This window comes from Ptiloglossa arizonensis, chromosome 3 (assembly GCF_051014685.1).
Source record: "Ptiloglossa arizonensis isolate GNS036 chromosome 3, iyPtiAriz1_principal, whole genome shotgun sequence".
NCBI classification, from domain to species: domain Eukaryota; kingdom Metazoa; phylum Arthropoda; class Insecta; order Hymenoptera; family Colletidae; genus Ptiloglossa; species Ptiloglossa arizonensis.
The window spans coordinates 29,065,985-29,080,787 of NC_135050.1; the positions used below are offsets into that span (position 1 = coordinate 29,065,985).

At 44.0% G+C, this 14,803-nt stretch overlaps 2 protein-coding genes across 3 annotated transcripts in view; both read left to right on the plus strand.

The window, feature by feature from the left end:
• Positions 1 to 5: 5 nt before the first annotated feature.
• Positions 6 to 1,167, plus strand: Mrpl55 (mitochondrial ribosomal protein L55). Its single transcript, XM_076306807.1, has 2 exons — positions 6 to 356; positions 613 to 1,167. Exon 2 carries the CDS (start codon positions 614 to 616, stop codon positions 941 to 943), a length of 330 nt encoding a protein of 109 aa, XP_076162922.1. The 5' UTR covers positions 6 to 356; position 613; the 3' UTR covers positions 944 to 1,167.
• Positions 1,168 to 2,812: 1,645 nt separating this feature from the next.
• LOC143144182 (uncharacterized) overlaps positions 2,813 to 14,803 on the plus strand; it is a 35,237-nt gene continuing 23,246 nt past the window's right edge. The window contains exon 1 of one of the 2 annotated variants that reach the window (XM_076306309.1): positions 2,813 to 3,082. Coding sequence is in view for 1 of the 2 variants with exons in the window: in XM_076306310.1 (XP_076162425.1) it covers positions 5,415 to 5,469 (55 nt within the window). In the remaining variant the exon portion in view is untranslated. Of the gene's footprint in view, positions 3,083 to 5,014; positions 5,470 to 14,803 lie in introns of those variants that run through there. The other variant, XM_076306310.1, reaches the window with a different exon arrangement.

Sequence of the window (14,803 nt, forward strand, 5' to 3'; positions counted from 1 at the left end):
ACCGACATAGTATTCTATTTGGGGACATTAGTTGAAATTTTTTATTCATCACTAACAATCACCAGGCTATCGAAACAAGTCTGAAAACTATAAATCTATGCTGCAAAGTGATTCATTTTGATTATTACAAAATTATGCACTTCGTATGTACGTATTGTACATACAAACTGCTCTTCGTACGAATAAATTGCTCGATCGGTCATTATTTTTGTAATTTGGACAATTACCGAAACTATCGGAATTTGATTCAATAAAGAGTGCACCCATCGTTGGTTGCACCGAAATGTCATGTGACTTCTCTGAGCTTGCGCAGATCGGGTTTTCATGCGAAGTTAACGGTATCGTTGAGAAAAGAGGTAAGTTTATTTTGTTTTAAATATAATTTCACAAGAACTAAATAGATATTATCGTTAAGCAATGTTCGAAGAAAATGATATTAACGATTAATTTTGTAATTATGATTTTCATTTATATTTGAAATTTAATAATTCGTGCGTTATTCATAACCTCTCTATATAAATATTCGAATGTTTTTGGCGAATCTTTAGTAAAATTAATACGGAAAAAGGTTTGTATGTCCATCAATTTTTCAGTTGTGTATTCATATTTCAGAATGAATGTATCTCCGCTTTTGCGATCAACACAGACTGCACTATCCATTTGCAGAAATTTTAATTGCTGGACGGCAGCAATATCGAAGAAGCATAGACAAATATATGCCCGAACTTATCCCACGTATCTTATTTTACCAGATGGTAGTAGTATTAACATAGAGTACGATGTACCAAGAAGGATAATTACGCTTCCTTTGGATATCAATATTCTTTCGGAAAAGGATCGTCAAGTTAGGTTAACAGCACGTAAACCCGTAGTTAGAGTCACGATTACCGAAGAAGAAGAGGATAGCTTTGATGCATTTGAATTTCTCGATATCAAAAAATGACAATATTCGGTAAGATCTCAAGGTCTTATGTATTTAACTTAGGAAGAAAAGTTTTCTGTTTTATACTTTTGTTATAAGAAAGTGGCTGTATCGCATCTGATATTACATAAATCTCGACAATATAAGTTACATAATAGACAAATTGTGCTCATAATTAGAACATTGTACGTAAATGAAATAAGAAACATTGTAACATTGTTAGATAATAAAAATGTAACTACGTATATGCGACGGTATCTTATTTTATTGTTACAAGTATTATCGAATTTAACGTGTCCGAATAATCTCGTATGTGTACTTCGTGTACATTAAATTGTGCGTCACGAATTGGGCATGTAAAAGATCTTTGCAACTCGGATGCTAATCTATTATTACGCGATACAACAAATTGTGATTCTTGCATCGGTGTATATTGCATTTGCTTAAAACTATCTAGCAGTGCCTCGATGTTTTAATCGTTACGAATGAATCTCTAAGAAAATATAGATTATTAAAAATTACTTTTCCAGGAGTAAAAATATACATACGTTTCAATCTGTTAAATAGCCAAAAGACTTTCCACGTAAATTTCTAACAACCAAGTCTGGAGTAAATACAAATGTATCGTACCACGAGGTACATAACAGCTATTAATAACGGATGCCACAGACTCGTATATTGTGATTATCGATGGAATAAGTGAAAGTAAACGATTATAGTTTTCTTTATGGTATTCGCTATTAACATAAAAGCACGTTTTCTCATTAAACGGCATTAGATTGTTCCATGAATTGTTTCGGTTCTTCTTTTTTATTTATTCGAAGAACACTTCTTTGACACTAGTGTACATTTATCGAAAAAAACTGTAGATAATTTCTCAGAGGTTTAGAAAGAAATGGGACAAATGATACAAAAAAAAAAAATTAAGCAACAAAGATGGAAAGTGAGATTTTTTATCGTTCAGAAAGGATAAGAAGAATAACAATTTTCGTTGCATCCGTAAAAAAAACTTTGTATTCAATGTTCAAATAATTGTATCGTTTCATTTTTATGCGTTCTTAGAAGAGGCTAGAAGTTATTAAACGAATTTACTCGGCCGTTCTAAGGTACTGTTCTCGTAGTTCAATAATGATCAGTTGTCACTATCGGTGCTGTAATTTTGCACATGGCGCCTAAGGAAAGGTACGTGTACACGCGATAGCTTGAAGCTTCGCGTAACGAAACGAAATTGAATGAAAAAATAGAAGCGACGAAGGGAAAAGGTGACATCGATCGATGTCATTTACCGATTGTTCGCGAAAGCGAGCCACGGACCTTTCTATCACGAGGAGGGGCAGCCAAGAGTCCATTTTCGGTTTCAGTACGGTGATATAATATTTGGTAATGCGTTGCTCGCGTATAATTGTACGGATGCTTTCGACGGTGGTGAAACTCCTCTGTTGCGACAACCAAGGAAAATTTTACTGCCTCTGTTAAGCAACGGTGTACAGCGTGCTCTAAAACACACGGTATTAGCGAAGAAAATTAAGTTTTCTCGAGAATACGAGTCGCATAAGACGCGGAGGAAAAGTTTTCTCGAGACGCGTCTTCGTTTACGAGAAAATCGATTTTGAAAATACACGAAGCACGCGCGCTCTTAGTCACACGCGTAGCATACAAAGTTGTAAAGTTATAATTCTTCGTTCTTGTTTTATCGTGTTAATTAACCAACCGTTAAACGCGTCGAGAATACACGACTCTTTATTTAGTGCAAGCCTTTTCTTTCGATCGCAGAGAATATGTAAAATGCTTTCCAAGGAATTTAAGGCATTCTTAATTGCAAATCACTTTATTCTAAATATTTCGTCTTTCAATTTCTTATTTTAGAAAGGCGCCGACATCTTTCACGACGAAGCATTTATTTTGCGACATCCTGTGCAGCCCACGGACTGACCATAAGGTGCCAATACGCACGGAGAATTAATTTTGAATAACAGCAACTCGTTGCACGCCTGGTATTTTTATTTGCGTGACAGGAAAACAATGTACGCGTCTACCTCTCTCTAAGGCCCTATAGTCGTATCTCGAGGACTTGGAAGAAAACAAAATTTATCGCAGGAGGAAAGCGGACGAGTCCTCGAAGGAATCGCGGACTAGGTTGGACGTTTCGGCCTTTGCGAGGTAAAATTTACAAAATCGAACGAAAATTATGCGGCACTAGCGATGAGATCGATCTAACAACAATACAACGCACTAGTGAACCTCTACTGCTCCGTTTGAAAATATTGGACCGGTGATAACAATACTATTGCACAAGAGTTCGAGTCGAAGAAAAGGTCCATGTACATAAACTTTTTGGTCTTTACGAAGAATTTTGTAAGATTTTACTTCTTTTATTTGCTATCTTTATACGCGTTTTAAATATAACTATTCGTTCATAAATTATGAAATTGGTTCACCAGTGAAAAGGTTGAAACCAGTACATATTTATTAATTTCAAAGCACAGCCTCGAGGCATTTAAAAGACACCGAAGTAAGTTGTCGTTGGTAAGTAATTAGGAAGATGTACTTGTAGATATTTCTCGCAGTGTTGCATTTGCGTCTATTCTAACAGAGTTGTGGATTACTCGAATTTATTCTCGACCTTTCGCAAAATATGCTCCGCGAGATCCATTCGGGGATTTTTGCATATCTTACGCAGAATATAGATACATACTTGTCTTTTATAGCAACCACAAAATTACTTTCATCGCTTCTACTATTTCTACTACCATTACTACGAAAATTATCACCCCTACCGCTACATACTAATATTATTCCAATAGTTGCGTTTGTGAGATAACAAGCTTCGATAAGAACACGAGCGAAAAATCTATTAACAAATATTTTCAAAAAGTCGCAACGGGAAGAAGTTTTGCGAAAAATTTGGAGAAATTTCTGCGCGTTCTCGATACTATTATTCGCGATGGACGTACAATCGTTTTGCAAATCCATCGACCGCGAATTTTCTACCAATTCACATTGAACGTTACTTCGATCGTTCGTTAGTTGCGCAATGACGATAAATTAATGGTAAAAACTGATATTTCTTTCACGTACTCGGGTAGTTAGTTTCGCGAAGATCAGCACCGCTCTCGAGCGATCGTTCGAGATGACGAGGGTGAGTATCGGCCGAAGTTTACTCGCTTCACGGGAAACGAGACGATGAAACGTCGCGTGTCGGTAAACGCGAGCGAAACGACGTTCGCGTTTAAAGAATATTTCCCATTCTGGATGCAATCTCGCGCGTAGATAAATTCATCCGGGTGTAAACGGTGGAGGGACGCGATGATCGGTGTTCGGGTGCCAGGACGAGTAAACAGAAGAGCGTTCGCGTAGGTCGGGTAGAGGAGAGACGGTAATACCATGGTGGGAGTCAGTTCTGTTATAGTAGGCCACGAGGTAGGAGCTCTGGTGTTCCCGCAGGTGTATCGCGACGGCTCGAGCCTAACTCTCTCTTAGTTTCTGTTGGCGCGCCAGGCCTCTCGTTTTACTCGGAGTGCGCCGCTCCGTGAAAACCGAGCTTCGAGATCGCCTCGAAAGCGATCCACGCGGACAATGAAAACGCGAAATCCGCGGAGAGTCGCGTGAAAACGATCACCGTGAGCCACTGCGTTTCGAGCGGACCGCGAATAAGATTCCGTAGGGATTCGTCAGGGAAACGACAGGACACCTCGCTGCGTCGATCGAATACACGCGGGAACAACGAGGTTTGTTTCGGCACCGTGTACGCGAAATAATAATGTTCGTTTATTCGCGAGGCGAGGAACCTCGCGACGAGTTTCCCAATCCGAGTGAACGATCCTGGACGCCTAGTACTCCTCTTCGAGCGGCGAGCTCGACGATCGTCGTTACGAACGCCTCGAGCCTTTAGAAGGAGAAAGCAGCACCACCACCGCCACCGCCGCTCGAGTTGAAGAGTTCAACCAGCTCGAGAAAAAAAACCGTCGTGTCTCTACTCTCTTTGACAGCGATTACCACCGATTCGGCCTCCTTTCCGATGTTTGCCCCGAGACTTTTTTCTCTCTCGGCTTCGACCAAGTCGCGAGCCGCTCGTTGAGCCGTGACGATCGCACCGCGCGCGCGCGCGCGCGCCCACGATTCCTCACCGGACGAAACCACGAGTCGCGAAATAAAAGAGGACACGCGAACACCGCCGACAGAGAAACCCTGGCTGAGATCGATACCAGTCCGATCGTCATTTTTTTATTCACCTACGTCGTTAACCGAGCCGATATCGAGCGTTCGGGACAGTTTCTCGTCGTTTCCCCTGTCGTCGATCGTCGAACGAAACCGCGACGAACGGGAGAATGAAAGCGCGCTGACCTTTCCGCGCTTCGAAGTTCCTCGCCGCGATACCGGCCGCGCGCCACCACGTGCTTACTTCGATTTTAACCAACGAGGAACCACGGACGATGGAATTTTGAGAAGAGGAACACCCACTCGTCCTTACGCCCGGTCCACGTATCGTGAAATGATTGGCAAACTTATCTTGAGCTTTTGGATACTCGGATGGATCAGCCTCTACGGTATGCTCCTTACGTTTATTTACTTTGCTCGTTTCTATAGCCAAATTGAACGACACGATTCTTTGCCTCGACACTGTCTTCATTACCGTGTTTCAACGTAAATGTATATCTATCGATGGATAAGCAAGACCGCGTGTTTTACGACCAGACGGTTCTACGATCGTGGAGAATCGCACAGACGTCGGTCACGCTAGGATAAATTACGTATACTCGGGAACAGAGTCCTAGTTGGTCCTGGTTTCGACCAAAGCGTCGTCCTTCGATCGTTTCGAGCGGTTCTATCGATCAAAGCAACAGACCCCGAGAACAGATCAAACGAGCGGCAAACGAATTTCTATTTGTTCGAGCAATTTGTACAACGTTGCGGGAGAAACTAGCAAATTTCTAGGAAGGCTACGAGAAACGCGAAAGCAAGTCGGTTGAAAAATTCGTCGAGATTACACGCGACACTGTTAATTACCCGTTATTGGTCACGTTGGAAAGAAACTACGGATTCGTTACGTATTATACTTTGTTCGCTTCTCGAAAGCTTCTTCGCGATCGAGATCGTTTGAAATCGCGCGTTTCCAATTTCGGAATGTTTAAACAAAGCTGGCTGGAATTGGGTAAAAATTGAAACGACGAACGAGGCAATGCCTCGAGCATTTATCCGCCTTACTTCGAAGATCCGCGAGCGCGGTTCTTCATTCCCTCTGCGTACACTCCGTGTATTCCGTTGTATGAACCGTTAACGAATCGAGGACAATTATTTAATCGTGTAATCGGACGCTGAGGTCACCGACAGCGTCGCCTCAAATTTTAAGCGGATTTCTTAACCACCGTCCGTCCATCGAAGTCCGTTTTCACTCGATCACGGTGGACGTGGCACGAGAAACTTTTCCGAGATTGCAAAATTGCAGACGAATTTTCGATACTTTAGCGAGAAATTGAACTTACGTTCACGCGACACGATTAGTCTAATCATCGAATCCTGTATATATTGCGTTGAATTTCTTCAAACGATCGTAGATCGTCGACAATTCACGAAAGAAGAATTTATTTCGATGCTCGGACGAGAAATCAAATTTTCATCGACGCGGTGCAAGGAATTTTATAAACTCAATGTCGCCAAAAAATGATAATTTGTTTATTGGAAACGAGAACGATCCTCGTGGAAAGATTTTAGCTAAAAATTCGATCTGCAAGGAATCCGAAGCGATCGATCGATCGAATGGAAATTTAAATCGTCGACTACGATGTACAATCGAGAAATCGAACACGAACCGTTCGATCAATTTTTAATTTTAAACCGCAAAATGAACATCAATTGTCCTCAAGAAATGGCGATTTGTTTTTGGAAAAGAGAACAATCCGCTCGGTAGGAGCGGAAAAGACTCTCGGTCGTGAATCCCTGTTAAAAATTCAATTGACAAGGAATTCGAAGCGATCGATCAAATGGAAATTTAAATCGTCGACTACGATGTACAATCGAGAAATCGAACACGAACCGTTCGATCGATTTTTAATTTCAAACCGCGAAACGAACATCAATTGTCCTGAAGAAATGGCGATTTGTTTTTGGAAAAGAGAACGATCCGCGCGGTAGTAATTTTAAACCGCGGTACGAACATAGTTGGAAGAAAGAAATTCGTAAAATACTCGCGCGTGAAACGTTCGCGCGAGCTGTGCTCGAGACTCTTGGATTCCGGATCTCGGGTTCGACATCCGATCGCGACGTCTCGAGCAAGATGGAAACTCGGTCTAGGTACGAATTTCACGGGCAGCTCGCGAACATGTCGCCGCGGTTGTTTTCCAGCCAGTGAAAGCGACGCGGATAGTATTATACGCGTTCTTTGAAAGAATTGTCCTGAAAAGTCACGAAGGTTTGCTCGATGAATTCGTAAATGAATTTTCCTGTGCCTTTGTCGCTCGTTACTATCGTCTCGAGCGTTATTTTCCTTCGAGTTTTCGCTGTGATTCACGTAGTTTATTTTTTCGTACGCGAAAAGAAGAAACCGAGAAGAAAAACGGGAAAATTGATCGCGAAATGTACCAAAATCTTTTCACGATTTAACTTCGAATATTCACGTAGCGGTAAAGTAAAACTCGATCGTCCCGTTTCGCGCGCTCGATTTTAACGCGCGGGTACAATTTCGATCGGAAGTGTCGTCGATATCTCGATCACGTTTCACGGCTACGACCGCAAATCGCACAGGAGTGTAATTTTCCGTTATGTAAACGAAACGTTTTACAGGAAATTCCTCCGAATACGACCAAACTCCAACTTGTGGATTTGGAATTACTCTGAGAAATTGTGCAACGATTTGAAAAAATGTCCTAAACCATTTTTGCACTCGGCGCGATAATTCGATACTGCGTGTCGGTAGAAAACAGGTTGTCGGTTCGGAATTGCCGACACGATCGGTCGAAACGTTCACCGTATTTGGGACATCGAACGACCTCTGATTAAATTCAATCGACGAATCGGTGTTTTCGATACACCGTGCTCGATACACGAATACCTCGGAGTATTCGCTCCGTTTACTCGGAGGGAAAATATTCCTACGCTCTACTCGTGGAAAATTAAAAAAAAAAAAGAAAAAGAAACAGATATTAAAATTGCAACGAATACAAAAAAAAAAAGAATCGTTTTACTTCGTTCGGAGCCCCTAGACAGCTACCCAGATTTGTACGCGCGTAGATCCGGCACTGCTCGTACGATCGTTTAATATATTGCAGTCTGTTGAGAGCAATGCGTCGAACAGAAACGGTGTCGGTTAACGTCAAAGTACGTTAAAAATTGTTCCTGGAATTTTGAAAATTGCGTGGACGTTGCCGCGATCGATTAAAATCGATAACGAACCGATCGAAGTCTGGTCAATCGCGCCACCGTGTACACGTAGCGTAGTAATATGCCGTGCGTAGGTACGCCGCGCGCAAGCTTTTTGTTGTGCCCGTGACCGTGAAACTGTAACCAGTTACTTTCCTCATCCTTAAGAGAGCAATGTTCAATCGTCGTTCCTCTCGCGTATTTACACAGGAACGGGGGAAAAACGAACAGCGAGAACGATTCGCGAAACTGAGAATCGCAATATCGAGAGAAAAAAGAAGAAAAAAAGAAAAAAAAACCCACGAAGAATTCTCGAGGAAGATCCGCGCGTTTAATTGCTCCGGTCGATAATTAATTCGACGCGTTTTCACGCAGAATCTACTCTCCATATCAAAACAATGAGCACGATCCCGGGCAAACTGTTCGCGAACGCTTTCTTTTTCAGTTACAGCCTACTTTCGAGATGCGTGGGAAGGTTTTTGTTACAGTTCGCGCGTATTTTGAACGGAAAATAATAGCGGTGACTCGGTCTCCGTTGTTACCCAATGCTCGTGAATACCCGTGACTCGTGAATATCGAGATCCTGTTCGTTTCCGTGTAAAATTCATCGACGCGGGTCGTTCCTGTGAATTTTTCGTCCGTTACGTACCGTATGTGTCACGTCGACGTCTCTCGACACGGATCGGGCTTGTCAACCGACTCGTGGACGGATCTGACCTTTTTTCGCCCAGAATTCTACGATTCATTCGCCTTTCTCCGCGCGCGTAATTTCTCTCGGCGAAGGAGGAGCGGACGAACGATCCGCGCGTACCCAAAATGGACGACCGCTTTCGATCGGAAATACCTCTTCGAATTTCCCGCCCGTCTTATCTACCGTCCACTCTCGCGTTATCGTTCGAACGATTCGTCGATGCGCGAGTCCTCGCTTTCCAGCGACTTTCGACGCGGTTTGCGCGTAAGACGATCCCGTACTCGCGCGATAAACCAACGACAACTTCTCGATGAATTCGAGAACGACGATATCGTTTCGTTACTCGTACTCTCCACTACAAAACGAGCGATCTTCGTTGTCGTTTCTTCGAAACGAGCAATCTTCGTTGTCGTTGTTTCTTCGAAACGAGCAATCTTCGTTGTCGTTGTTTCTTCGAAACGAGCAATCGTCGTTGTCGTTGTTTCTTCGAAACGAGCAATCTTCGTTGTCGTTGTTTTTTCGAAGTTCAAACACCAGGGAGATACCAGTTCGCTCGAAATACGTTTGGAAAGTGTTCAAAGAATCGTTCGATTCGTATACAATAGAATATAACGAACCGTTTACCGATCTTGCAGTTTTCGTCGTAACTTCGTCGCTGTATGGAATCTTCTCGCAACTGTTGCACATTTACGGAATTAGTATTCGCCGCGTTTTGTGCAACCACACGTTCGAACAGAAAGAACGATCGAGTTTCTCGATCTCCCGAGATACGTACCTACCGTCTCGGCTATCTCCCCGTGCAATCGGGTATACGGATCGTTTCCTAAAGCGAATTCTAAAATCGTTTAGCGGCGAAACTTGATTTCATCGATCAATTAGAAAGCTACGCTTCGATCGAAGAGGCTACCACGGTGTCCGCGTTAGACTCGCGACGAATTAATCGGTCGTGTTCGTCGAGGTGGCGAGCAATTTTCAAATTACGTTCCAGGATCGGTCAGGAACAACGAGCTGTTTCCTTCCTTTTCCGTGTTTGTGTCTCCGAGACGCTATCGCACGGATTCTCGCGGTTTCTGTCGATGATTTTGGTGTCTTCTCAGTCAGCTGATAGGAAATACGGACGCGTTGCGACAATCAGGAGAAAAAGAAACGATTACGAATTCCGATTACACGCGCCCGATGCAAGAGAACGGAACGCGAGGAACGCGTGGTTTCCGCTTCGAGAGAGAATCGATCGTCGCGATCGCGATCTCCGCAACCTCGAGGCTTCGACGATCGTTCGTGACAGCGTCGAGATCAACGACACCGCTATTGTTCGTCGAGAGATTCGAGTTACGTACATCGCGCGTAAGTAAAAGGTGATATCTCACGATCGAGCACCGTATTCGATGTCAGTCGCTGCATTCGTTACCAACGTGCTTCGCTAGAGCTTTTACGATACGGGTGTAACGCGTGGCGATGCAAAGTTCAAGCTCGGATCGAAGAAGATCGATTCGAACATCGAGGACAGAGATACGCGAGATTTGAAAGGAGCTGTATCGAAGAAATCGACACGGTTGCTCGGTTCGTTTGGAGTTCCAATCGCTCCGATCTTACTATTTTCATCCAGACCTTGAAACCTCGTGTATCCTCTTTGGAATATTTGAACGAAAGTTTGGAACGATCATCGAACAGGTTTTCCTTCGTGGGACAACCGAGCGTGGATCACGGTGCGAAATATTTCCCAACGAATCGTCATTTTATGCTTCGAGTGAAACGTTTGCACAACTCTTCTCGAAATCTCGTCGCGCGGTCCCAACGACTTCGACGTGGACAATTTACTGCTCGTACGAGATGGTCAACGACCGCGTAATTTCTTTCGCGACAAACGTATAATTGCTCGAGAGGTGTACGGTGCGGTGTCGATTTTTTTCAAGGATTTTTCTCAGGAGCGTACACCGCGAAACGGTGATCCTTCACGGGAGGTCCAGGTGGCAACGCGAATCGAACGAGATTCGAAAAATCGTTTCTTCTCGGCGAATCGAACGAGATTCGAAAAATCGTTTCTTCTCGTTGAATCGAACGAGATTCGAAGAATCGTTTCTTCTCGGTGAATCGAACGAGATTCGAAAAATCGTTTCTTCTCGGTGAATCGAACGAGATTCGAAAAATCGTTTCTTCTCGGTGAATCGAACGAGATTCGAAAAATCGTTTCTTCTCGAGCTCCAAGTTCGAAACAAACATTCTTTTCTCCGCGTTGAAAATTCGTTTCTTTCCACGTACATATTTTTCATCACGGACTTGACTTCGCAAAGTCTCGTTCGAGCTGACGAGCACACTTTGTTCCGATTCTACTGTTTCACTATCGCGTTGAAAATAATACGAGATATCCGGCGATCGGATTGCAACGCGCTAAATACCTATGCAGAATGCCGAGACGTTGATCGATCGATCGTACAACGAGTAACGAACGTTGGTCGTCGCGATGGACTTTGGTCGCTTTTGCGTCGATCTGTTTACGACACTCGGCTTTTAAATCTTAGCTTCGATTCGAATCGTTCTATACGAACACCTCGAGCGACTTCTCACCACTACCTCGAAGCACTAGGATATCACGTTTGGATATACTCGAAGAGTATATAAACTCTACAATCATAAAGTATATAATTTTATATAAACATTTTTTTATTCTCGCTAAGGACAAAGATCGTCTCATCCTCACGGTATTTTACCGATCCTTTCGGCGTACCTTGAAAATCGAAAGCACGAGTTCCTTCAATTCTCAATCCAACACTCGATTCAAAGATCTCCTGTCCATGGTAGAACGAACGGACTCGTCGAGGTTGATTCGCGAATCCCATAGGTTCGAATTCTCCCGTAAGAAGATTCGTATTGTTGTTTCGTTCTCTCCTCTTATCACTTGGATCTCTGGAGGAGAGATCCTTTTGATTGATTTATCCCCGTACCAGCCCCCAAATAACTATTGCTCTGATGTGGTATATTAAAGTATATTTAATAATATTATATATTACAATGATGGTAGTGTTAGATGTAGTGTCAGTGATTAGTTTCGCTGGATACGTCTTTTAGTTGTCTCGTCTTATCGTCTTTTTAGTCATACCGTCCGCGACACACTCTTCGGACATACTCTCGTCGTCATACTTTGTCATACTCTGTCATACTGTGTTCCTACGTTCTTCTCGCGCTCTATATAGTCATTCCCATTCATTCTCTTTCATTCCAATCCTCAGTCTCTCTCACTTCAGACATTCGGCCACGCTCGGCCGTCCCAATCACCCGTCTTTTCTAAACACTCTTCACTTTCTCCGAACCACATGTATTTCCTTTCATCCCCGTGCATTCTCACGCTCGGTCGTCGCACAAGACCCCCTGTAAAGGATACTCGTGCCTTCCGGGAAAACTAGCGGGCCGATCGGCGCTAAATGTTTACTTCGACTCGAGTCCAACCGCGCACGTTATCTTGTTTAGGCCTACGCTCGAAGCAAGCCTAAGCGGACGCCGAAAATCTGATACTACAGTATCCGTTCGTCTAGTTCGCTAAAAGAAAGAGCGGTAGAAGGAACGAGTGGTTCCCCAATCTCTCGGCCCCCCGGCGTGGCTAACACACTTTCGCGCAACGAGCGAAAGGCCAAGGAGACAGGAGGAGATAGCAGCTGCTGCATCGACGTACGCGGTATCTCGAGCAATCGAGGAATCGCGATCGGAACGACTTTGTTCGTCGGGCGACGCGTGAACGCGTGCTCGGACGCGCGTAGCCAGAGGTCGAGAATTTCTAGAACCGAAGTCGGTACTTAGCCACTTTCTCCTACCCAATCGCGTTCGTTTCCTTTTTCCATTCTCGTCACGAATCCTCTCCGCCGTCGGAGAGCAACTCGGGCTGCACCGCGACGCGTGGAAATTAATTCCCGAGAGCCACGTGCTGCCTTTGGAAACACGATTTTGGTAGTACTTTCTTTCCTCGACGTTCCACCCCGACGGTAATTCCGAACGATCGCGATAAAACGTTTCGCGAACAATGTTCTTCTTTTTTCGTGTGTTTTCGAAACGTTCTCGAACCGCGAGCCCGATAACCGTAAAAATTTCCCCCGAGGGCCGAACGATAAGCGATCTCGACGTTACTCGTTCGAGGGTACTCGATTCTTTCGACCGCGTCGAAATTAATTCCATTTCGCGTTACGTTTTACCAACTCGTTCCAAAACGCCGAATAGACATCAATGAAACGATGAACCTTGTACCCGAGTTCCATTCAACGGTGTATCTCACTCGTAGATTCTTCGTTTCGCGTAAAAACGTTATCGAGCGAATCTTGAAGAGAATCGCGGGAAATTTTATTCGTCGATGAAGCAAATTCTTTTATCCACAACGGCGAGTACTTTTCTTTACGACTGTCCAGTTGTGCGCAATCGACGGTCGATAGTTTTAATCGGAGACCCAGGTTCGAGTGATTTCTCGAGTGCATCGAAGCCCGTTCGACGCGCAAACATCGCAGGAAACGTGACGCGTCGTCGAACGATCGATCCCCGCTGTAAGGTTAGACACAAGAGGAGAAAGAGAGCAGCCGGGAAGGACGACGTAGCGATGCAACGCCGATCGAGAAATTACGGAAAGAGAAACGTAAAGGCGTGACGAATAATCGCGGGGATAAATAATACTTTCGCTGCATCTGGTCTCGTGGCGATATTTCGCACAGTGCTCGACGTGGCGTACCGTATATTTCGTAGAGCAAAGCTCTTATCTTTCTCGCGTACGAAATGACGCACACGTCCAGGAACCGAGGAGAGTCGTTCTCGAAAGCGTAATACTTAACCGCACCCTCTGCCAATTATCGCATTCGGTATCTCTTGAAAATTTCATTTCCACGTCTCTTATTGCCGTTCACCGCTACCTACGCCAACTTTCTCTCTGTTTATCGTCGTATCATTTTCCCCGTCGTTGAACCTTGATCGTCCCACGGACGGACACCCGAGAAATTTCATACATCACCCGAGACGAAAAGAAATCACAGTCGCGTTATTCACGGTGAATAACCGGACAAAAATTTCAATTGCTATCCTCGATGTTTCGTCCTTCGTTTACGTCGCGATTCGGAAAATTTCACGAGTCCTGTATCCGGTATCGCGTGCCGTTGTCCGACGTAGGTCGTAGAAACGACGGTCGGTGACTTTCGAGAACGCAAAAAACGTGACGCGCGATCATCGTGTCGCGCGGATTGCGAAAGAACCAACTCGGACAACCACTATCGTCCACTTCCCGCTCTTGTCGTCTTCCTCTTTAACCAACGGCCTTCCGGTTAGAAATTGGTCTTCGTCGGTCTTCATCGTTTAATCGACCACGTTACAGACTGAACCGTCACGAACCGGCAATTCCGCGAGAATTCGCGCGATCGTTTCCTTTTGCGATTCAAACACCGCCATCTGGTAGTTTCCCATAGGCGACGGGGAATCGAAATTTTTGGGGGATACGGTTAAATAGAGGTTGGTTTTCTTTTGTCAAATTTCGAAAGCTCCGAAAACAGTGTTCGATACAATTTACAGTGTCTCGTATGGAGAACGTTTGTCAAAATGGAACGACTACGAGAACATGTAAATTTTTTGGGGTTCAAAGTCGAAGAAGGAATTTTTAAATAGAGAAAAATTACGTGCTCGTGCAGTACCTTGTCTACGAGAACATTGAGACTTTTCGGGGCTCAAAGTCGAAGAAGGACCTTCTTTTATAAAATTTTGAGAATTATAATAACGATACTAAATAGAGAAAAATTACATGCTCGTGCAGTAGCTTGTCTACGAGAACATTGAAACTTTTCGGGGCTCAAAACCGAAGAAGGACCTTCTTTTAT